General features: G+C 41.3%; 1 protein-coding gene across 4 annotated transcripts in view; it reads left to right on the forward strand.

Annotated features, from left to right (window-relative positions):
- Positions 1-22,385, forward strand: part of LOC148425860 (CUB and sushi domain-containing protein 3-like) — a 627,928-nt gene that overhangs the window by 22,048 nt on the left and 583,495 nt on the right. For all 4 annotated transcript variants that reach the window (XM_088410975.1, XM_088410976.1, XM_088410977.1 and 1 more), the window contains exon 3: positions 20,759-20,871. In XM_088410975.1, coding sequence (XP_088267101.1) covers positions 20,759-20,871 — 113 coding nt within the window. The remainder of the gene's footprint in view (positions 1-20,758; positions 20,872-22,385) is intronic.

Below are 22,385 nucleotides of genomic sequence, written 5' to 3' on the forward strand. Positions count from 1 at the left end.
AAGCCACCTTCGCCAGAATTCTCGTAATAACACTAGGACTGCATGGCTCTGTGGTAAAGTGGTCTTTTCTCAGATGAAAGGCTATGGGTTCGATCCCCCGACCATTAAGACCATGTCGAAGTGTCCTTGCGCAAGACACTGAACCCCCAATTACTCCTGATGCTGCGTCATCAGTAGGTAAATGACTAGTTAGTGTAAAGCGCTTTGAGTACCCAAGGTAGAAAAGCGCTATATAAGTGAAAGTCCATTTACCATTTACCAACACTGTACAAAAGGAGACAACACACTCAGCTCAACAGTTTTCATCAGGAAAAAAGGATGACAATCGGCCTGCTTTGTCGGTAAAAGAGCAGATGTTTCTTGACATTATGGATAAAGAAGTTGTCAGGGATAGCTCTAAGACATGGATTGCTCCTTTGCTCTTGCATACACCAAGCTCCCATCATCCAAATAACAAAAGCCAAGCCCTGAGATGGCTCAACACTCTCAGATGTACACTAGACAAAAAGCCAGATAAGAAGGAGCACATCATTGGTTTCACGCAAAAAATGCTTGACGTGAAATTTTACACCGACAGCAACATTGTCCTGGGCTACACCAATAACACCTCCCGTCGGTTCTATGTCTACGTTGCTAACCGACTCATGAGGATCAGAAAGTCCACAAAAGACCAGTGGCATCATGTGACGACTAACCACAATCCAGTAGACCACGCCACTAGACCAATTCCAGCAGGTCTTTTGGAGCACACCACTTGGTTCTGTGGTCCTGCATTCCTTAAACAAGTTGAAAGAGGAGAATCCACAGTTGAGACACCAAGGAAGTTTGAACTCGTGGATTCTGAGACAGATGAAGAGATACATCCACAGGTTACCACCCTTTAATCAAGGATGAGGAAGAATATCTCAGCACACATCACTATGAGCATTTTTCAGTTTGGAGCTCGATGATTTGAGGCATATCAAAGCTCATCCACCTTGCCAGGTCTTACTCCAAATTTCCCAAACCAAAGGCTCAAGATGTAAAATCACAAGCAAAAGTCATAGTCATCAGGTGTGTTCACAGAGAAGTCTTTGAGGAGGACATTGCAAGACTAGAAAAACAACAGAACGTCTCCAAAAACAGCCCGTTACACAAGTTTAACCCTATCCTTGACCAGGAAGGTCTCTTACGTGTTAGGCCCGATGTCTGCATCGGACATGCCAGAAGATAAGAAACATCCATACATCTTCCCTAAGGGACATCACATATCTACTCTTCCGGTGGGTCATTATCATGAAGGAGTTGCTCACCAAGGTCATCATCTCACGGAAGGGGCCCTTCGTTCTGCAGGAGTACGGATCATTGGAGCCTGTCTCCAGAGGGAGGTATGAAGCTGGTCTCCAGTCTGATACATGGTTGTGTTTTCTGTTGTAAGCTGAGAGGAAAGACAGAGAGCAAATCCTGGCAGACCTAACAGCGGAATGACTCACCATTGAACCACCTTTCACGCAAGTGGCGTTAGATGTCTTTGGACCGTGGAGCATCACCACACGCCACACCAGAGGTGGACGTGCTGACAGCAAGAGGCGGACTGTGCTGTTTACCTGTCTTGGGACCAGAGCTGTCCATATTGTAAAAATAATAGAGAGCATATCGACATCAAGCTTTATTACTGCCTTGAGAAGAATTTTTGCTGTCCGAAGTTCTGCTAAGCTACTAAGGTCCAACTGCCAGACTGACTTCATCGGCGCTTGCAAGGAACTAAAGATCCAGAAAGACAACACTGAGATAAAAACCTCAATTTCTTAGGTGAGGGATGCACATGGACCTTTAACCCTCCTCATTGTGTCATGAGCGGATGCTGGGAGAGACTGATTGGGGTCCCATGACAAATCTCGGAAGGCTTATTGTTACAAGCAGGGCCTACTCGTTTGACCCATGAGGTTCTTTCTATGCTGATGGTGGAAATAATAGTGATTATGAATGCTGGGCCATTGGATCCTGTGTCGTATGATCAAGAGTCACCGACTATCCTGACACCAGCTATGCTCTTAAGAGAAAAAGGCACTAGTTTGAGACCAGCTAATGTCTAAGAATGGGACAAAACTGCACATTAAAAAAATTCATAACAATTTTTCTGTACATCTTAGCACATGACTTCTATTGACTTTTTTGTAGGTCTTGCAGTCCTTCATTTGCCTACAAAGTTTCATAGCTGTAGGTCAAACCAAACAGGATTGACTGTAATCTTTCGACTAATGACATTTTTTGCAGCCACTAGGTGGCGCTAGCTTTAAACTGGAATATATTTGTGTCGATATGTTCAGGAATATATTATCATCCAATGTGTGAAATTGTGAGAAGATCAGATCATCTGGGTCAAATTACAGCAACTTTTACTGGACAGATAAAGCTTCGGAATGAAAATGATCGTAGAGACCACGCCCATTATCGAAACTTCGTAAAATTTGGTGGAGGTCAGCAGGGCTGTCTAGAGGCTTTGCAGACTTAATTTCAGCGATATTACATCAAAGGGCTCAGCTAAACACATAAAAACGTTTAAAAAATGCTATATTTTTGGCTGCCACTAGGTGGCGCGCGCACTATAACAAAAAATACGTTGATAGGTGTATTCCGCATTGGAAACCCATCAAATATATGAAGTTTAGAAAAGATAAGACCATCTGGGACCAAACACAGCAACTTTGTTCGTTTTGGCGAGACATCAGACTGACATTTTTGTTTGCCACTAGATGGCCTTATAAGCAATTGAAGATTTTTTTAAACACTTGTGTTAAGGGCTTAAGTCTTCATGTGTATGTGAAGTTTCAGATTTTTCTAAGCTTGTAAAGCTGAGTTATAAAGGTTTGTTTCACATGTGGCAAAGTAATCATCAAAGGCATAATATGAAGCCCCGCCCCCAACATATTTGATGGCGGATCATCCCGAAAATTTGAACAATTGTGCCTGACAGTCAGATAAAACATCACAGTAAATGTGAAGTCGATCGGGTCAAGCGTTTGGGAGAAAAAAGGAGCAGTGTGGGACCTGCAAATGAGCAAAAACGGGCTAAAGGTGCACATTCAAAAATTCATAACTCTCTTTCTGTACATCTGAGCATAGGGCTCGCGCTGACTTTTTTGTAGGGCTCGAGGTCCTACATAAGGCTACAAATTTTTGGAGCTCTAGGTCAAACGGGCCGGGAGTGAGAGGCTATTTTCCACTCATAAGGCCATTTTGGGGCCAATTACAGCCACTTTTTTCGTTTTGGCGAGTCATCTGACTTTGAGGTGGCGTGCAGACTACGCCCATTATCGAAATGTCGTAAAATTTTAAAACCTTAATATTCCATGTCTTAATGATATTCTGACCAATTTTCATTTGTTTTACTCAAACAGACTGAGCACAATGCATGAAAGTGTAAAAAATAACATTTTAATCAACCACTAGGCGGCGCTAGTAGGTATTAAAAAAAAAATTTTTCAAAGGTGTTAAAGACATCAGTTTCCATGTGTCTATGAAGTTTTAGATTTTTTTAAGCTAGTACAACAAAGTTATTAAGGTTTATGTCACTCTTGGCGAAGGAAAAATTGAACACATAATTTGAAGCCACGCCCCTATCATATATGTCAGCGGATCTGCACCAAATTTTGCCCAGTTGTGCCCCTATGTGTGAATATGGACCACAGCAAATTTGAAGGTGATTGAGTAAAGCGTTTAGGAGAAACAAGGAGCAGTTTGGGACCTACAAACGTGCAAAAATGGGCCAAAAATGCACATTCAAAAATTCATAACTCTTTTTCCATACATCTGAGCACATGGCTCGCGCTGACTTTTTTGTAGGTCTCTAGGTCCTACATATGGCTAAAAATTTTCGTAGCTCTAGGTCAAACGGGCCGGGACCAGGTGCACTTTTTCAACCTTAGGTGGCGCTGCAGAGCCATTTTTTTTGCATTGTTTTGGGAAACAGAAAAATATCCAATTTTTCACCGGGCCCGACAAATGTGCAAATTTTGGTGAGTTTTCGTGCATGTTTAGGCCCTCAAAAATGGAAAAGCGCTGCACAGTAAATAATAATAATAATAATAATAATAATAATAAGAAGAATAATAATCTGGAGAAAAACAAGAGGGCTCTCGCAGCGGTAGCTGCTCGGGCCCTAATAACTAGAGCTGCAAGCAGCTATAAAGGGCCCTCGCAGACCTGTGCACGTTGGGGTATGAACAGGTCAGGGTATGAACAAGGACTATGAACGATGAAAAAGTAGTTGTAGATGACTTCAGTGCAGGACTATTACCAAATATGTAAAATTTAGACAAGGTGGGACTGTGTGTGGAGTTACTGCAGCTTTTATTGTTCCAATTTTGTGACTTTCAATGCCATATAGGCCGCACCCACTGTCGAAACATCGTACTGATTTGTGGAGGGCATAAGGCATGGCCACTGGCTTTTCAGAAAACATTTAAGGGATATCACTTCAATGGGCTCAGCAGAGTACATAAAAAAATTAAGGATTTGCTATATTTTTTGCTGCCACTAGGTGGCGCTCGTACTATGATAAAAAATAGGCTTGTAGGTGTGTTTCACATTGGACTCCCATCCCATATATGAAGCTTTAAAAATATCAGATCGTCTAGGTCCAATTACAGCAACTTTTACCGTTTTGGCGAGACATCAGACTTTGAGTTTGCATAGAGGCCACGCCCTTTATTGAAAAGTCATAAAAGTTGAGAACCTTAATGTTCCAATGTGTCATAGCTTTTCTGACCATTTTTGAGGTCATTTAGTCAAACAGGCATTTCACAGTACATGAAAGTATAAAAAATGAGATTTTTGTCCGCCACTGGGTGGTGCTGTAAATGATTTGAAAGTTTATCACATAGCTGTATAATTGCATGACTTTTAAAGTCCCAGGAAAGTTTCAGATGGTTTGAAGCTGTCACAGCTGAGTTATTAAGAGTTTTGTCACTCTTGGCGAAGGAAATCTTAAACATAATTTGAAGCACCGCCTTCATCTTTTATGTCAAGAGATCTTCACGATATTTGGAATATGTGTGCCCCTCAGTTGGATAATGATTCATGCCAAAGTTGAAGGTAATGGGGTGAATCGTTTAAGAGAAAAAGGCACTAGGTTGAGACCAGCTAACGTCTAAGAATGGGACAAAACTGCACATTGAAAAAATTCATAACAATGTTTCTGTACATCCTAGCACATCACTTCTATTGACTTTTTTGTAGGTCTTACGGTCTTTCATTTGCCTACAAAGTTTCATAGCTGTAGATCAAACCAAACAGGATTGACTGTAATCTATCGACTAATGACATTTTTTGCAGCCACTAGGTGGCGCTAGCTTTAAACTGGAATATATTTTTGTCGATATATTCATGAGAATATTTTCATCCAATGTGTGGAATTGTGAGAAGATCAGATCATCTGGGTCAAATTACAGCAACTTTTACTGGACAGATAAAGCTTCGGAATGAAAATGGTCGTAGAGGCCACGCCCATTATCGAAACTTTGTAAAATTTGGTGGAGGTCAGCAGGGCTGTCTAGAGGCTTTTCAGACCTAATTTCAGCGATATTACATCAAAGGGCTCAGCTAAACACATAAAAACGTTTAAAAAATGCTCTATTTTTGGCTGCCACTAGGTGGCGCTCGCACTATAACAAAAAATACGTTGTTAGGTGTATTCCGCATTGGAAACCCATCAAATATATGAAGTTTAGAAAAGATAAGACCATCTGGGACCAAACACAGCAACTTTGTTCGTTTTGGCGAGACATCAGACTGACATTTTTGTTTGCCACTAGATGGCCTTATAAGCAATTGAATATTTTTTTAAACACTTGTGTTAAGGGCTTGAGTCTCCATGTGTCTGTGAAGTTTCAGATTTTTCTAAGCTTGTAAAGCTGAGTTATAAAGGTTTGTTTCACATGTGGCAAAGTAATCATCAAAGGCATAATATAAAGCCCCGCCCCCAACATATTTGATGGCGGATCATCACAAAAATTTGAACAATTGTGCCTGACAGTCAGATAAAACATCACAGTAAATGTGAAGTCGATCGGGTCAAGCGTTTGGGAGAAAAAAGGAGCAGTGTGGGACCTGCAAATGAGCAAAAACGGGCTAAAGGTGCACATTCAAAAATTCATAACTCTCTTTCTGTACATCTGAGCATAGGGCTCGCGCTGACTTTTTTGTAGGGGTCGAGGTCCTACATAAGGCTACAAATTTTTGGAGCTCTAGGTCAAACGGGCCGGGAGTGAGAGGCTATTTTCCACTCATAAGGCCATTTTGGGGCCAATTACAGCCACTTTTTTTGTTTTGGCGAGTCATCTGACTTTGAGGTGGCGTGCAGACCACGCCCATTATCGAAAAGTCGTAAAATTTTAAAACCTTAATATTCCATGTCTTGATAATATTCTGACCAATTTTCATTTGTTTTACTCAAACAGACTGAGCACAATACATGAAAGTGTAAAAAATGACATTTTAATCAACCACTAGGCGGCGCTAGTAGGTATTTAAAAAAATTTTTTTTTAAAGGTGTTAAAGACATAAGTTTCCATGTGTCTATGAAGTTTTAGATTTTTTTATGCTAGTACATCAAAGTTATTAAGGTTTATGTCTCTCTCGGCGAAGGAAAAATTGAACATATAATTTGAAGCCACGCCCCTATCATATATGCCAGCGGATCTGCACCAAATTTTGCCCACTTGTGCCCCTATGTGTGAATATGGACCACAGCAAATTTGAAGGCGATAGAGTAAAGCGTTTAGGAGAAACAAGGAGCAGTTTGGGACCTGCAAAAGTGCAAAAATGGGCCAAAAATGCACATTCAAAAATTCATAACTCTTTTTCTGTACATCTGAGCACATGGCTCGCGCTGACTTTTTTGTAGGTCTCTAGGTCCTACATATGCCAAAAAATTTTCGTAGCTCTAGGTCAAACGGGCCGGGAGCAGGTGCACTTTTTCGACCTTAGGTGGCGCTGCAGAGCCATTTTTTTTGCATTGTTTTGGGAAACACAAAAATATCCAATTTTTCACCGGGCCCGACAAATGTGCAAATTTTGGTGACTTTTCGTGCATGTTTAGGCCCTCAAAAATGGAAAAGCGCTGCACAGTAAATAATAATAATAACTAGAGCTGCAAGCAGCTATAAAGGGCCCTCGCAGACCTGTGCACGTTGGGGTATGAACAGGTCGGGGTATGAACAAGGACTATGAATGATGAAAAATGTAATGTAGATGACTTCAGTGCAGGACTATTACCAAATATGTAAAATTTAGACAAGGTGGGACAATGTGTGTGGAGTTACTGCAGCTTTTATTGTTCCAATTTTGTGACTTTCAATGCCATATAGGCCACACCCACTGTCGAAACATTGTACTGATTTGTGGGGGGCATAAGGCATGGCCACTGGCTTTTCAGAAAACATTTAAGGGATATCACTTCAAGGGGCTCAGCAGAGTACATAAAAACATTAAGGATTTGCTATATTTTTTGCTGCCATTAGGTGGCGCTCGTACTATGATAAAAAATAGGCTTGTAGGTGTGTTTCACATTGGACCCCCATCCCATATATGAAGTTTTGCAAACATCAGATCATCTAGGTCCAATTACAGCAACTTTTACCGTTTTGGGGAGACATCAGACTTTGAGTTTGCATAGAGGCCACGCCCTTTAATGAAAAGTCATAAAAGTTGAGAACCTTAATGTTCCAATGTGTCATAGCTTTTCTGACCATTTTTTAGTTCATTTAGTCACAGGCATTTCACAGTACATAAAAGTATAAAAAATGAGATTTTTGTCCGCCACTGGGTGGCGCTGTAAATGATTTGAAAGTTTATCACATAGCCATATTATTGCATTACTTGTAAAGGCCCAGGAAAGTTTCAGATGGTTTGAAGCTGTCATAGCTGAGTTATTAAGATTTTTGTCACTCTTGGCAAAGGAAGTATTAAACATAATTTGAAGCTCCGCCCCCATCTTTTATGTCAAGAGATCTTCACGATATTTGGACTATGTGTGCCCCTCAGTTGGATAATGATTCATGCCAAAGTTGAAGGTAATGGGGTGAATCGTTTAAGAGAAAAAGGCACTAGTTTGAGACCAGCTAATCTCTAAGAATGGGACAAAACTGCACATTAAAAAAATTCATAACAATTTTTCTGTACATCCTAGCACATCACTTCTATTAACTTTTTTGCAGGCCTTGCAGTCCTTCATTTGCCTACAAATTTTCATAGCTGTGGGTCAAACCAAACAGGATTGACTGTAATCTTTCGACTAATGACATTTTGTGCAGCCACTAGGTGGCGCTAGCTTTAAACTGGAATATATTTTTGTCGATATGTTCAGGAGAATATTTTCATCCAATGTGTGAAATTGTGAGAAGATCAGATCATCTGGGTCAAATTACAGCAACTTTTACTGGACAGATAAAGCTTCGGAATGAAAATGGTCATAGAGGCCACGCCCATTATCAAAACTTCGTAAAATTTGGTGGAGGTCAGCAGGGCTGTCTAGAGGCTTTTCAGACTTAATTTCAGCTATATAACTTCAAAGGGCTCAGCTAAACACATAAAAACGTTTAAAAAAAGCTATATTTTTGGCTGCCACTAGGTGGCGCTCGCACTATAACAAAAAATACGTTGATAGGTGTATTCCGCATTGGAAACCCATCAAATATATGAAGTTTAGAAAAGATAAGCCCATCTGGGACCAAACACAGCAACTTTGTTCGTTTTGGCGAGACATCAGACTGACATTTTTGTTTGCCACTAGATGGCTTTATAAGCAATTGAAGATTTTTTTAAACACTTGTGTTAAGGGCTTGAGTCTTCATGTGTCTGCGAATTTTCAGATTTTTCCAAGCTTGTAAAGCTGAGTTATAAAGGTTTGTTTCACATGTGGCAAAGTAATCATCAAAGGCATAATATAAAGCCCCGCCCCCAACATATTTGATGGCGGATCATCACAAAAATTTGAACAATTGTGCCTCACAGTCAGATAAAACATCACAGCAAATTTGAAGTCGATCAGGTCAAGGGTTTGGGAGAAAAAAGGAGCAGTTCGGGACCTGCAAATGAGCAGAAACGGGCCAAAAGTGCACATTCAAAAATTCATAACTCTCTTTCTGTACATCTGAGCACATGGCTCGCGCTGACTTTTTTGTAGGGCTCGAGGTCCTACATAAGGCTACAAATTTTTGTAGCTCGAGGTCAAACGGGCCGGGAGTGAGAGGCTATTTTCCACTCATAAGGCCATTTTGGGGCCAATTACAACCACTTTTTTCGTTTTGGCGAGTCATCTGACTTTGAGGTGGCGTGCAGACTACGCCCACTATCGAAAAGTCGTAAAATTTTAAAACCTTAATATTCCATGTCTTAATGATATTCTGACCAATTTTCATTTGTTTTACTCAAACAGACTGTGCACAATACATGAAAGTGTAAAAAATGACATTTTAATCAACCACTAGGCGGCGCTAGTAGGTATTTAAAAAAACTTTTTTCAAAGGTGTTAAAGACATAAGTTTCCATGTATCTATGAAGTTTTAGATTTTTTTAAGCTAGTACATCAAAGTTATTAAGGTTTATGTCACTCTTGGCAAAGGAAAAATTGAACACATAATTTGAAGCCACGCCCCTATCATATATGTCAGCGGATCTGCACCAAATTTTGTCCACTTGTGCCCCTATGTGTGAATATGGAAAACAGCAAATTTGAAGGTGATTGAGTAAAGCGTTTAGGAGAAACAAGGAGCAGTTTGGGACCTGCAAACGTGCAAAAATGGGCCAAAAATGCACATTCAAAAATTCATAACTCTTTTTCTGTACATCTGAGCACATGGCTCGCGCTGACTTTTTTGTAGGTCTCTAGGTCCTACATATGCCTAAAAATTTTCGTAGCTCTAGGTCAAACGGGCCGGGACCAGGTGCTCTTTTTCGACCTTAGGTGGCGCTGCAGAGCCATTTTTTTTGCATTGTTTTGGGAAACACAAAAATATCCAATTTTTCACCGGGCCCGACAAATGTGCAAATTTTGGTGACTTTTCGTGCATGTTTAGGCCCTCAAAAAAGGAAAATGCTGCACAGTAAATAATAATAATAATAAGAATAATAATCTGGAGAAAAACAAGAGGGCTCTCGCAGCGGTAGCTGCTCGGGCCCTAACTAGAGCTGCAAGCAGCTATAAAGGGCCCTCGCAGACCTGTGCACGTTGGGGTATTAACAGGTTGGGGTATGAACAAGGACTATGAAGGATGAAAAAGTAGTTGTAGATGACTTCAGTGCAGGACTCTTACCAAATATGTAAAATTTAGACAAGGTGGGACAATGTGGGTGGAGTTACTGCAGCTTTTATTGTTCCAATTTTGTGACTTTCAATGCGATATAGGCCACATTCACTGTCGAAACATCGTACTGATTTGTGGAGGGCATAAGGCATGGCCACTGGCTTTTCAAAAAACATTTAAGGGATGTCACTTCAAGGGGCTCAGCAGAGTACATAAAAACATGGAGTTGCTATATTTTTTGCTGCCACTAGGTGGCGCTCGTACTATGATTAAAAAATAGGCTTGTAGGTGTGTTTCACATTGGACTCCCATCCCATATATGAAGTTTTAAAAATATAAGATCGTCTAGGTCCAATTACAGCAACTTTTACCGTTTTCGCGAGACATCGGATTTTGAGTTGGCATAGAGGCCACGCCCTTTAATGAAAAGTCATAAAAGTTGAGAACCTTCATGTTCCAATGTGTCCTAGCTTTTCTGACCATTTTTGAGTTCATTTAGTCAAACAGGCATTTCACAGTACATAAAAGTATGAAACATGAGATTTTTATCCGCCACTGGGTGGCGCTGTAAATGATTTGAAAGTTTATGACATAGCTGTATTATTGCATTACTTTTAAAGTCCCAGGAAAGTTTCAGATGGTTTGAAGATGTCACAGTTGAGTTAAGATTTTTGTCACTCTTGGCGAAGGAAAAATTGAACATAATTTGAAGCTCCGCCCGCATCTTTTATGTCAAGAGATCTTCACGATATTTGGCCTATGTGTGCCCCTCAGTTGGATAATGATTCATGCCAAAGTTGAAGGTAATGGGGTGAATCGTTTAAGAGAAAAAGGCACTAGTTTGAGACCAGCTAATGTCTAAGAATGGGACAAAACTGCACATTAAAAAAAATCATAACAATTTTTCTGTACATCCCAGCACATCACTTATGTTAACTTTTTTGTAGGTGTTACAGTCCTTCATTTGCCTACAAAGTTTCATAGCTGTAGGTAAAACCAAACAGGATTGACTGTAATCTTTCGACTAATGACATTTTTTGCAGCCACTAGGTGGTGCTAGCTTTAAACTGGAACATATTTTTGTCGATATGTTCAGAAGAATATTTTCATCCAATGTGAGAAGATCAGATGATCTGGGTCAAATTACAGCAACTTTTACTGGACAGATAAAGCTTCCGAATGAAAATGGTCGTAGAGGCCACGCCCATTATCGAAACTTCGTAAAATTTTGTGGAGATCAGCAGGGCTGTCTAGAGAATTTTCAGACTTAATTTCAGCGATATTACTTCAAAGGGCTCAGCTAAACACGTAAAAACGTTTAAAAAATGCTATATTTTTGGCTGCCACTAGGTGGCGCTCTCACTATAACAAAAAATATGTTGATAGGTGTATTCCGCATTGGAAACCCATCAAATCTATGAAGTTTAGAAAAGATAAGACCATCTGGGACCAAACACAGCAACTTTGTTCGTTTTGGCGAGACATCAGACTGACATTTTTGTTTGCCACTAGATGGCCTCATAAGCAATTGAAGATTTGTTTAAACACTTGTGTTAAGGGCTTGAGTTTCCATGTGTCTGTGAAGTTTCAGATTTTTCTAAGCTTGTAAAGCTGAGTTATAAAGGTTTGTTTCACATGTGGCAAAGTAATCATCAAAGGCATAATATAAAGCCCCGCCCCCAACATATTTGTTGGCGGATCGTCACAAAAATTTGAACAATTGTGCCTTACAGTCAGATAAAACATCACAGCAAATTTGAAGTCGATCGGGTCAAGCGTTTGGGAGAAAAAAGGAGCAGTTCGGGACCTGCAAATGAGCAAAAACGGGCCAAAAGTGCACATTCAAAAATTCATAACTCTCTTTCTGTACACCTGAGCACATGGCTTGCGCTGACTTTTTTGTATGGCTCGAGGTCCTACATAAGGCTACAAATTTTTGTAGCTTTAGGTCAAACGGGCCGGGAGTGAGAGGCTATTTTCCACTCATAAGGCCATTTTGGGGCCAATTACAGCCTCTTTTTTCGTTTTGGCGAGTCATCTGACTTTGAGGTGGCGTGCAGACTACGCCCATTATCGAAAAGTCGTAAAATTTTAAAACCCTAATATTCCATGTCTTAATGATATTCTGACCAGTTTTCACTTGTTTTACTCAAATAGACTGAGCACAATACATGAAAGTGTAAAAAATGACATTTTAATCAACCACTAGGCGGCGCTTGTAGGTATTAAAAAAACCTTTTTTTAAAGGTGTTAAAGACATAAGTTTCCATGTGTTTATGAAGTTTTAGATTTTTTTAAGCTAGTACCTCAAAGTTATTAAGGTTTTTGTCCTTCCTGGCGAAGGAAAAATTGAACACTTAATTTGAAGCCACGCCCCTATCATATATGTCAGCGGATCTGCACCAAAATTTGCCCACTTGTGCCCCTATGTGTGAACATTGACCACAGCAAATTTGAAGGCAATTGAGTAAAGCGTTTAGGAGAAACAAAGAGCAGTTTGGGACCTGCAAACGTGCAAAAATGGGCCAAAAATGCACATTCAAAAAATCATAACTCTTTTTCTGTACATCTGAGCACATGGCTCACGCTGACTTTTTTGTAGGTCTCTAGGTCCTATATATGCCTAAAAATTTTCGTAGCTCTAGGTCAAACGGGCCGGGACCAGGTGCACTTTTTCAACCTTAGGTGGCGCTGCAGAGCCATTTTTTTTGCATTGTTTTGGGAAACACAAAATTATCCAATTTTTCACCGGGCCCAACAAATGTGCAAATTTTGGTGACTTTTCGTGCATGTTTAGGCCCTCAAAATTGGAAAAGCGCTGCACAGTAAATAATAATAATAATAAGAATAATAATCTGGAGAAAAACAAGAGGGCTCTCGCAGCGGTAGCTGCTCGGGCCCTAATAATCTGGAGAAAAACAAGAGGGCTCTCGCAGCGGTAGCTGCTCGGGCCCTAATAATCTGGAGAAAAACAAGAGGGCTCTCGCAGCGGTAGCTGCTCGGGCCCTAATAATAATAATAATCTGGAGAAAAACAAGAGGGCTCTCGCAGCGGTAGCTGCTCGGGCCCTAATAATATTAATAATAATAATAATAATAATCTGGAGAAAAACAAGAGGGCTCTCGCAGCGGTAGCTGCTCGGGCCCTAACTAGAGCTGCAAGCAGCTATAAAGGGCCCTCGCAGACCTGTGCACATTGGGGTATGAACAGGTCGGGGAATGAACAAGGACTATGAATGATGAAAAAGTAGTTGTAGATGACTTCAGTGCAGGACTCTTACCAAATATGTAAAATTTAGACAAGGCGGGACAATGTGTGTGGAGTTACTGCAGCTTTTATTGTTCCAATTTTGTGACTTTCAATGCCATATAGGCCACACCCACTGTCGAAACATTGTACTGATTTGTGCAGGGCATAAGGCATGGCCACTGGTTTTCAGAAAACATTTAAGGGATATCACTTCAAGGGGCTCAGCAGAGTACATAAAAACATTAAGGATTTGCTATATTTTTTGCTGCCACTAGGTGGTGCTCGTACTATGATAAAAAATAGGCTTGTAGGTGTGTTTCACATTGGACTCCCATCCCATATACGAAGTTTTAAAGATATCAGATAATCTAGGTCCAATTACAGCAACTTTTACCATTTTGGCGAGACATCGGATTTTGAGTTGGCATAGAGGCCACGCCCTTTATTGAAAAGTCATAAAAGTTGAGAACCTTAATGTTCCAATGTGTCATAGCTTTTCTGACCATTTTTGAGTTCATTTAGTCAAACAGGCATTTCACAGTACATAAAAGTATAAATAATGAGATTTTTGTCCGCCACTGAGTGGCGCTGTAAATGATGTGAAAGTTTATCACATAGCTGTATTATTGCATGACTTTTAAAGTCCCAGGAAAGTTTCAGATAGTTTGAAGCTGTCATAGCTGAGTTATTAATATTTTTGTCACTCTTGGCGAAGGAAGTATTAAACATAATTTGAAGCTCCGCCCCCATCTTTTCTGTCAAGAGATCTTCACGATATTTGGCCTATGTGTGCCCCTCAGTTGGATAATGATTCATGCCAAAGTTGAAGGTAATGGGGTGACTCGTTTAAGAGAAAAAGGCACTAGTTTGAGACCAGCTAATGTCTAAGAATGGGACAAAACTGCACATTAAAAAAATTCATAACAATTTTTCTGTACATCCTAGCACATCACTTCTATTGACTTTTTTGGAGGTCTTGCAGTCCTTCATTTGCCTACAAAGTTTCATAGCTGTAGGTCAAACCAAACAGGATTGACTGTAATCTTTCGACTAATGACATTTTTTGCAGCCACTAGGTGGCGCTAGCTTTAAACTGGAATATATTTTTGTCGATATGTTCAGGAGCATATTTTCATCCAATGTGTGAAATTGTGAGAAGATCAGATCATCTGGGTCAAATTACAGCAAATTTTACTGGACAGATAAAGCTTTGGAAAGAAAATGGTCGTAGAGGCCACGCCCATTATCGAAACTTTGTAAAATTTGGTGGAGGTCAGCAAGGCTGTCTAGAGGCTTTTCAGACTTAATTTCAGCGATATTACTTCAAAGGGCTCAGCTAAACACATAAAATCGTTTAAAAAATGCTATATTTTTGGCTGCCACTAGGTGGCGCTCGCACTATAACAAAAAATACGTTGATAGGTGTATTCCGCATTGAAAATCCATCAAATATGTAATGTTTAGAAAAGATAAGACCATCTGGGACCAAACACAGCAACTTTGTTCGTTTTGGCGAGACATCAGACTGACATTTTTGTTTGCCACTAGATGGCCTCACAAGCAATTGAAGATTTGTTTAAACACTAGTGTTAAGGGCTTGAGTCTCCATGTGTCTGTGAAGTTTCAGATTTTTCTAAGCTTGTAAAGCTGAGTTATAAAGGTTTGTTTCACATGTGGCAAAGTAATCATCAAAGGCATAATATAAAGCCCCGCCCCCAACATATTTGTTGGCGGATCGTCACAAAAATTTGAACAATTGTGCCTCAGAGTCTGATAAAACAGCACAGCAAATTTGAAGTCGATCGGGTCAAGCGTTTGGGAGAAAAAAGGAGCAGTTCGGGACCTGCAAATGAGCAAAAACGGGCCAAAAGTGCACATTCAAAAATTCATAACTCTCTTTCTGTACTTCTGAGCATATGGCTTGCACTGACTTTTTTGTAGGGCTCGAGGTCCTACATAAGGCTACAAATTTTCTTAGCTCTAGGTCAAACGGGCCGGGAGTGAGAGGCTATTTTCCACTCATTAGGCCATTTTGTGGCCAATTACAGCCACTTTTTTCGTTTCGGCGAGTCATCTGACTTTGAGGTGGCGTGCAGACTACGGCCACTATCGAAATGTTGTAAATTTTTAAAACCTTAATATTCCATGTCTTAATGATATTCTGACCAATTTTCATTTGTTTTACTCAAACAGACTGAGCATAATAGCAGAATAATAATAATCTGGAGAAAAACAAAAGGGCTCTCGCAGCGGTAGCTGCTCGGGCCCTAATAATCCGGAGAAAAACAAGAGGGCTCTCGCAGCGGTAGCTGCTCGGGCCCTAATAATAATAATAATAATAATCCGGAGAAAAACAAGAGGGCTCTCGCAGCGGTAGCTGCTCGGGCCCTAATAATAATAATAATAATCCGGAGAAAAACAAGAGGGCTCTCGCAGCGGTAGCTGCTCGGGCCCTAATAATAAAAATAATAATAATAATAATAATAATAATAATGATAATAATAATTCGGAGAAAAACAAGAAATAATAATCCGGAGAAAAACAAGAGGGCTCTCGCAGTGGTCATTTTCATTTGTTTTACTCAAACAGACTGAGCATAATAGCAGAATAATAATAATCTGGAGAAAAACAAAAGGGCTCTCGCAGCGGTAGCTGCTCGGGCCCTAATAATCCGGAGAAAAACAAGAGGGCTCTCGCAGCGGTAGCTGCTCGGGCCCTAATAATAATAATAATAATAATCCGGAGAAAAACAAGAGGGCTCTCGCAGCGGTAGCTGCTCGGGCCCTAATAATAATAATAATAATCCGGAGAAAAACAAGAGGGCTCTCGCAGCGGTAGCTGCTCGGGCCCTAATAATAAAAATAATAATAATAATAATAATAATAATAATAATAATAATAATAATGATAATAATAATTCGGAGAAAAACAAGAAATAATAATCCGGAGAAAAACAAGAGGGCTCTCGCAGTGGTCACTGCTCGGGCCCTAATAATAATAATAATAATAATCCGGAGAAAAACAAGAGGGCTCTCGCAGCGGTAGCTGCTCGGGCCCTAATTATTGCTTTTAAATGCTTAAATGGTTTGGCACCATAATATCTTTCGGAGCTTGTTCAGGTTCGCATGACAACCAGGACACTTAGGTCGTCAAAACCAGCTGCTCCTTGAAGTCCCTGGGTCCAGGCTTGCTTCTCGTCGTGACCGACCTTTCTCTGTGTCGGCCCCAAAGCGATGGAACAGCTTACCTTTTCAGGTTAGGGCTGCTCAGTCAGTTGAGCATGACTTTCACTCCATGCTAGACAAGTAATCTTGGCTTTGTCTGTTTTATCTCCCTTTTTATTCTAACTCTGCTTTATATTGATTTTATCACTGTTTTACTATTTGTGCGTGATAACTTGATTTGTATTTTAATAATTGTGCAGCACTTTGGTCGGCCACGTCAGGTTGTTTTTAATGTGATTTATAAATAAACTTGACTTACTCTACACCTTTTCTATCTGATGTCCCTGAAGACCACAGTACAGGCACAGGTGTAGCCACATTCATCTAGAGTGCTCAGCTCCCAAAAGGCAACCACGACTAAAGTGCAACGCCTTCCCATCAGATGACCGTCCTCATTTTAGAGGGTTCAGAGGGAGCCAGGAACCAAACTCAGGATCATTGTTACGAGCCGCCAGTCAGCAGCTTTGTTTGAAAGTAAACTCATCATGTACACCACCCTAGATCTATCATTGGCATAATTTCAATGCATCTGATCAACACCAAGGTACACTGGTGAAGGAACTGCTTGCAGCCACCAGGTTCACCACTATAGCGGTTAGGGTACAGGATGTTGGGTTTTCGTAGGGGTAATGCATCTACCATGGGTGCGGCGGGGGTAATGGGTGACTTGACCAAAAGACCAGAAGTGGCTTTAAATGTCGTTGGTTGGGTGCACATTTGCTCAAATTGAAGACCCAAGTTATCTAAGGCAGCATTCATAGAATTAACAGTCTCCCTAAGCTCCAGTAAGGCCTTTTCATCATGAATTCGGACGGCTTCGAAGAAATTCTGGTCCACCATTCGGCGTCTCAGAGGGGGGAAGCAGTGCATCATTGACACTGTGTACAGTGGAGATGGGGCACTGCTCACCTCAACTCGGGACGTTGTGAATCGGTGGGCAGAATACTTCAAAGACATCCTCAATTCCCCTGAGGAAGCAGAGTCTTCGGGCACCGAGGTGCGCTCTCCCATCTCTGGGGCTGAAGTCACTGAGGTGGTCAAAAAACTCCTTGGTGTCAAGGCCCCGGGGGTGGATGAGATCCGCCCGGAGTTCCTGAAGGCTCTGGATGTTGTAGGGCTGTCTTGGTTGACACGCCTCTGCAACATCGCATGGACGTCGGGGACTGTGTCCCTGGATTGGCAAACTGGGGTGGTGGTCCCCCTTTATGAAGGGGGACCGAAGGGTGTGTTCGAAATACAGGGGAATCACACTCCTCAGCCCGGTAAGGTCTATTCAGGGGTGCTGTAGAGGAGGGTTCATCGGGAGGTTGAGTTTCAGATTCAGGAGGAGCAATGTGGTTTTCGTCCTGGCCGTGGAACAATGGACCAGCTCTACACCCGCGGTAGGGTCCTTGAGGTTGCATGAGAGTTCGCCGAACCAGTCTACATGTGCTTTGTGGACTTACTTGGAGAAGGCGTTCGACCATGTCACTCGGGGATCTCTGTGGGGGGTGTTTCGGGAGTATGGGGTACCTGACTCCCTGATACGGGCTGTTCGGTCCCTGTACGACCAATGTCAGAGCTTGGTCCGCATTTCCGACAGTAAGTCGAATTTGTTACCAGTGAGGGTTGGACTCCGTCAAGGCTGTCCCCTGTCACCGATTCTGTTCATTACCTTTATGGACAGAATTTCTAGGCGCAGCCCAAGCATTGAGGGGGTCCGGTTTGGGAGCCTCAGCATTGCATCTTCGCTTTTTGCGGAAGGTGTGGTGCTGTTGGCTTCTTCAGGCTGTGACCTCCAATTCTCACTGGAACGGTTCGCAGTCGAGTGTGAAGCTGCTGGGATGAAGATCAGTACCCCCAAATCTGAGACCATGGTCCTCAGTCGGAAAAGGGTGGAATGCCCTCTCCGGGTTGGGGATGAGGTCCTGCCCCAACTGGAAGAGTTCAAGTATCTCGTGATCTTGTTCACGAGTGAGGGTAGGTTGGACCGTGAGATCGACAGACGAATCGGTGCGGCGTTTGCTGTCATGCGGGCTCTGCGGTCTGTTGTGGTGAAGAGAGAGCTGAGCCAAAAGGCGAAGCTTTCTTTTTACCACTCGATTTATGTTCCTGCCCTCACCTATGGCCACGAGCTGTGGGTCGTGACCGTAAGAACAAGATCCCGAATACAAGCGGCCAAAATGAGTTTCCTCCGCAGGGTGTCCGGGCTCTCCCTTAGAGATAGGGTGAGAAGCTCGGTCATCCGGGAGGGGCTCAGCGTCGAGCCGCTGCTCCTCCGCGTTGAGAGGAGCCAGCTGAGGTGGTTCGGTGTGAAGGGAATCATATATTAGGTTGTTATCATTATGAGCTTAATTCATTGTTACCCATTTATGCAATCCTAGTTCATCTTGACCCTGTCCTTAGATAGAACTGTTGACGCACGAAAGTGTGAGCCGGGACCTTGGCCCAGCTGCCGGTGGTGCCCGGCTGGCTCTTTTGTTGTGTCTTGTAATCTGCTATGCTTCTACTCAATAAAAGCCAGGGGGGGACGGCTGGGCAGTGAAAAACTAGCGTTGGAAGACCCACGAGTTACATTTGCCCAAGCTTTTTTCCCTATGCCCGGCATAGAAAAGTCAATCTTGGCTGGTCTGAGTTACTCTTTTTGCTGTTTAAGCAGCTAGGCTTGTCCTAGTCTTCTTTTCTGAGATTTCTCTGACATTCGGGCATCTGGTTAGGGTACCCCCCGGACGCCTCCCCGGTGAGGTGTTTCAGGCATGTCCCACTGGAAGGAGGCCCTGGGGACGACCCAGGACACGATGGAAGGACTATGTCTCTCGGCTGGCCTGGGAGCGCTTGGGGATCCTTCTGGAAGAGCTGGATGAAGTGGCCGGGGAGAGGAAAGTCTGGGCTTCTCTGCTCAAGCTGCTGCCCCTGCGTCCCGACCTCGGAAGACAGCCATAGAAGATGGATGGATGGATGGATGGATGGATGGATGGACTACCAATTTATCTTGGTTCAATAAAGCTCTATGAATTCGCTCAGTCTCTCGTGGGTCCATTTATTGGCTGGAATTTTCTGTCAGGAATGCACGCTAAGTATATGGACCTAAACAAAAAAACAGCAGAGATAAATTCAAACAATCCAAACTAATTTTATAACAAAAAGAGCATGTAGAACCTGAGTAAAAAGTGAAAAAAGTGCTAACAAAAACGACATCAGCAAAGAGGACAGAAAAAAAGAAATCTACAAACAAACTGGATGACAACTCTTTTGTTGTAGAAGCAATTAATTGGATGAACACTATTTTATTACATATTCATGGTTGACAAGTATCAAGTAGAGATGCACTCATTCAACCTTCTGGAGAACAACTCGTTTGGAGCATGAGCCACGCATGTCAAAGCTGAACAGCAAAATAAGGCCCAGAACACAAAAAGAGAAGATTTGTTGAAGGGCCTGCTTTTGCAGTGGACTGCCATGAAGTCTGGCACATGCTCAAGTGTGCAGGTCTTGTTCTGCAGCTTGAATGGAGCAGGGGCCAATGAATGCACTCTCACTCTCCATGCACACCCAAAAAAAAAAAATACGCAGGCATGGGGAGAGCATGCAAAATCCACACAGGAAGGCCGGAGCAAGGTGGATTTGAACTTGGGTCCCTGACATGCAATACACTGCAATCAAGCTGCCGAAATTAAATCAATCAAATAAATTAAATTAGTTGAATACATTTCCAAAGACCTATTAGCAACTACGCTTATGTATGAGCCCAACACTGTTTTCTGATAACACCCATTTTCTCCTTAACACAGTGAAATGCACAATGGTTTAACTTGGTGGATGTGCTCAAGAAAAATAAAATTCACGGGGACACTGCTTTTATTTGTTTGTTATACTAAACACTCGACACTAATGTTTCACTGAGCCTTACCAACTAATTTTTGATTGTGCATATGTGCATATAAATTGGATTCTTGATTGTTCGTTTAGTAATTAAGTCTCTCTCCCCCCCCCCCCCCCCCCCCTCCCCCCTTTATATTAGGTTAACTGGATTTAGCATTCCTACGCCTGTTTCCAGTTCGGGCTCAATTTTTTCTCTGAGGCTTACTAGTGACTTCGCAGTAAGCGCTCACGGATTTAAAGCAATCTATGAAGGTAAGAACATTTTGTCTGTGTTCCATTGACAAATTACTACTTCTATGACATAAAATAATTATGTTGTTAGTGAATATAAAGTTCATGTGGAGGAATTACTTCAGAAGCCAGGCTATGACCTTAAAAAATTTACATAACGTAGCAAAGTGTCATGTAATTTCTGGGAGGCTTACACTGTTAGTTATCAAAGCATTAGGTAGTTCAATTAACATAGTTAATTGTACACATCAACAGAGCTCTCCCCCAAAGTCCTAAAGTTTTTCTGCCACTCCAGAGGTGAATCTGGAATTACATGGCAGATGGCAAAGGTAATTAGTTGAACTTTAATTAATTGGATGCACCATAGTGCAATTGGGAGCTTTCTAAATTTGAATTATCCTTCCATATACGCTAACTACATTTTCAGTAAACATCCCTCTTTTGTCTCATTTGATCTTAATATAATTGGATTGTTGTTGTCAATGTTAGACTTTGCTTGTCTTTTTCCTTTTCTTTTTCTATTTATGCAGTCAGATCTACCACCTCTCACTTTCTGCAGTCATTCCAATATTCTTCACAGACTAATCAGTGCTTCACATTTTTTTTTTTAAATCAAAGCCCCCCCTTTGAAACAAGAAAACCAATACTAATTAACTGTTGACAACATTTTTTATAGTGTTTGTACAATGTAACAGGTCAGACTCAAAAAAATAAAAAACAAAAAAAACAATTGAATGAAATTGAAAGAAACATGATGCCAATTCTTATTTTATTGTAATTACATGTCACACACACTTTACATGGCCAAAATACGGGCCTTTTCCCTGAGGTCGTCCGTACGCCAGGGGTCTATTTATGCCTTTTGACCCACTATTTGTGAAGGACTGGCCTAATCTACTATTTTTTTCAGATCTGACATACTGACCTTATCCTTAATTTTCTCTGTTACTCATTCTCAAAATACCAATTTTCCTCTCCTTTATGCTCCATGCTCTCCCACCATCTTAGACATGGACGGAGCAGGAACTCATTTTTCTTCATCTGGTTATTGTTTCCTTTTCTTCCTCCTTTCATCTGTGCGTTTCCCTCTTTGTCATGTATATGTCATTTTTTTGGGGAAACATTTGCATTCTTTATTGTTACTTGGCTCTATGAATGTGAAGCTTATTTATTTAGTATTCAAATTAGGGAGAGGGGGCAGTTTATCACAACTATCATGTCCATTAAAACATCAGCAGCATATAACTATTTTAAAATCTTTCTCAATAGTAGGGCTGAAACAACTCCCCGAGCTCAGTTTATCACAATGCTTGAAGCTGCAGCATTTTCGATACTTGGTAACTCATCAAAGGTTTTATTTGATTTAAAAACTGAGTTCACCAAATCAAAATATCATATCATTCTACTTTAAAGTATATCAAATTTTCTTATTCACATTCAGATAGACTTTGACATTCTAATACGCAGAAGTGTGTACAGAATTAAATTTTGTGACATTTGTCTCGCATAGTGTTAAAAAGAAATAACAATAAAAT

The sequence above is a fragment of the Hippichthys cyanospilos genome, chromosome 3 (genome assembly GCF_059441005.1).
Source record: "Hippichthys cyanospilos isolate Australia breed blue-spotted pipefish chromosome 3, RoL_Hcya_1.0, whole genome shotgun sequence".
Lineage (NCBI taxonomy): Eukaryota > Metazoa > Chordata > Actinopteri > Syngnathiformes > Syngnathidae > Hippichthys > Hippichthys cyanospilos.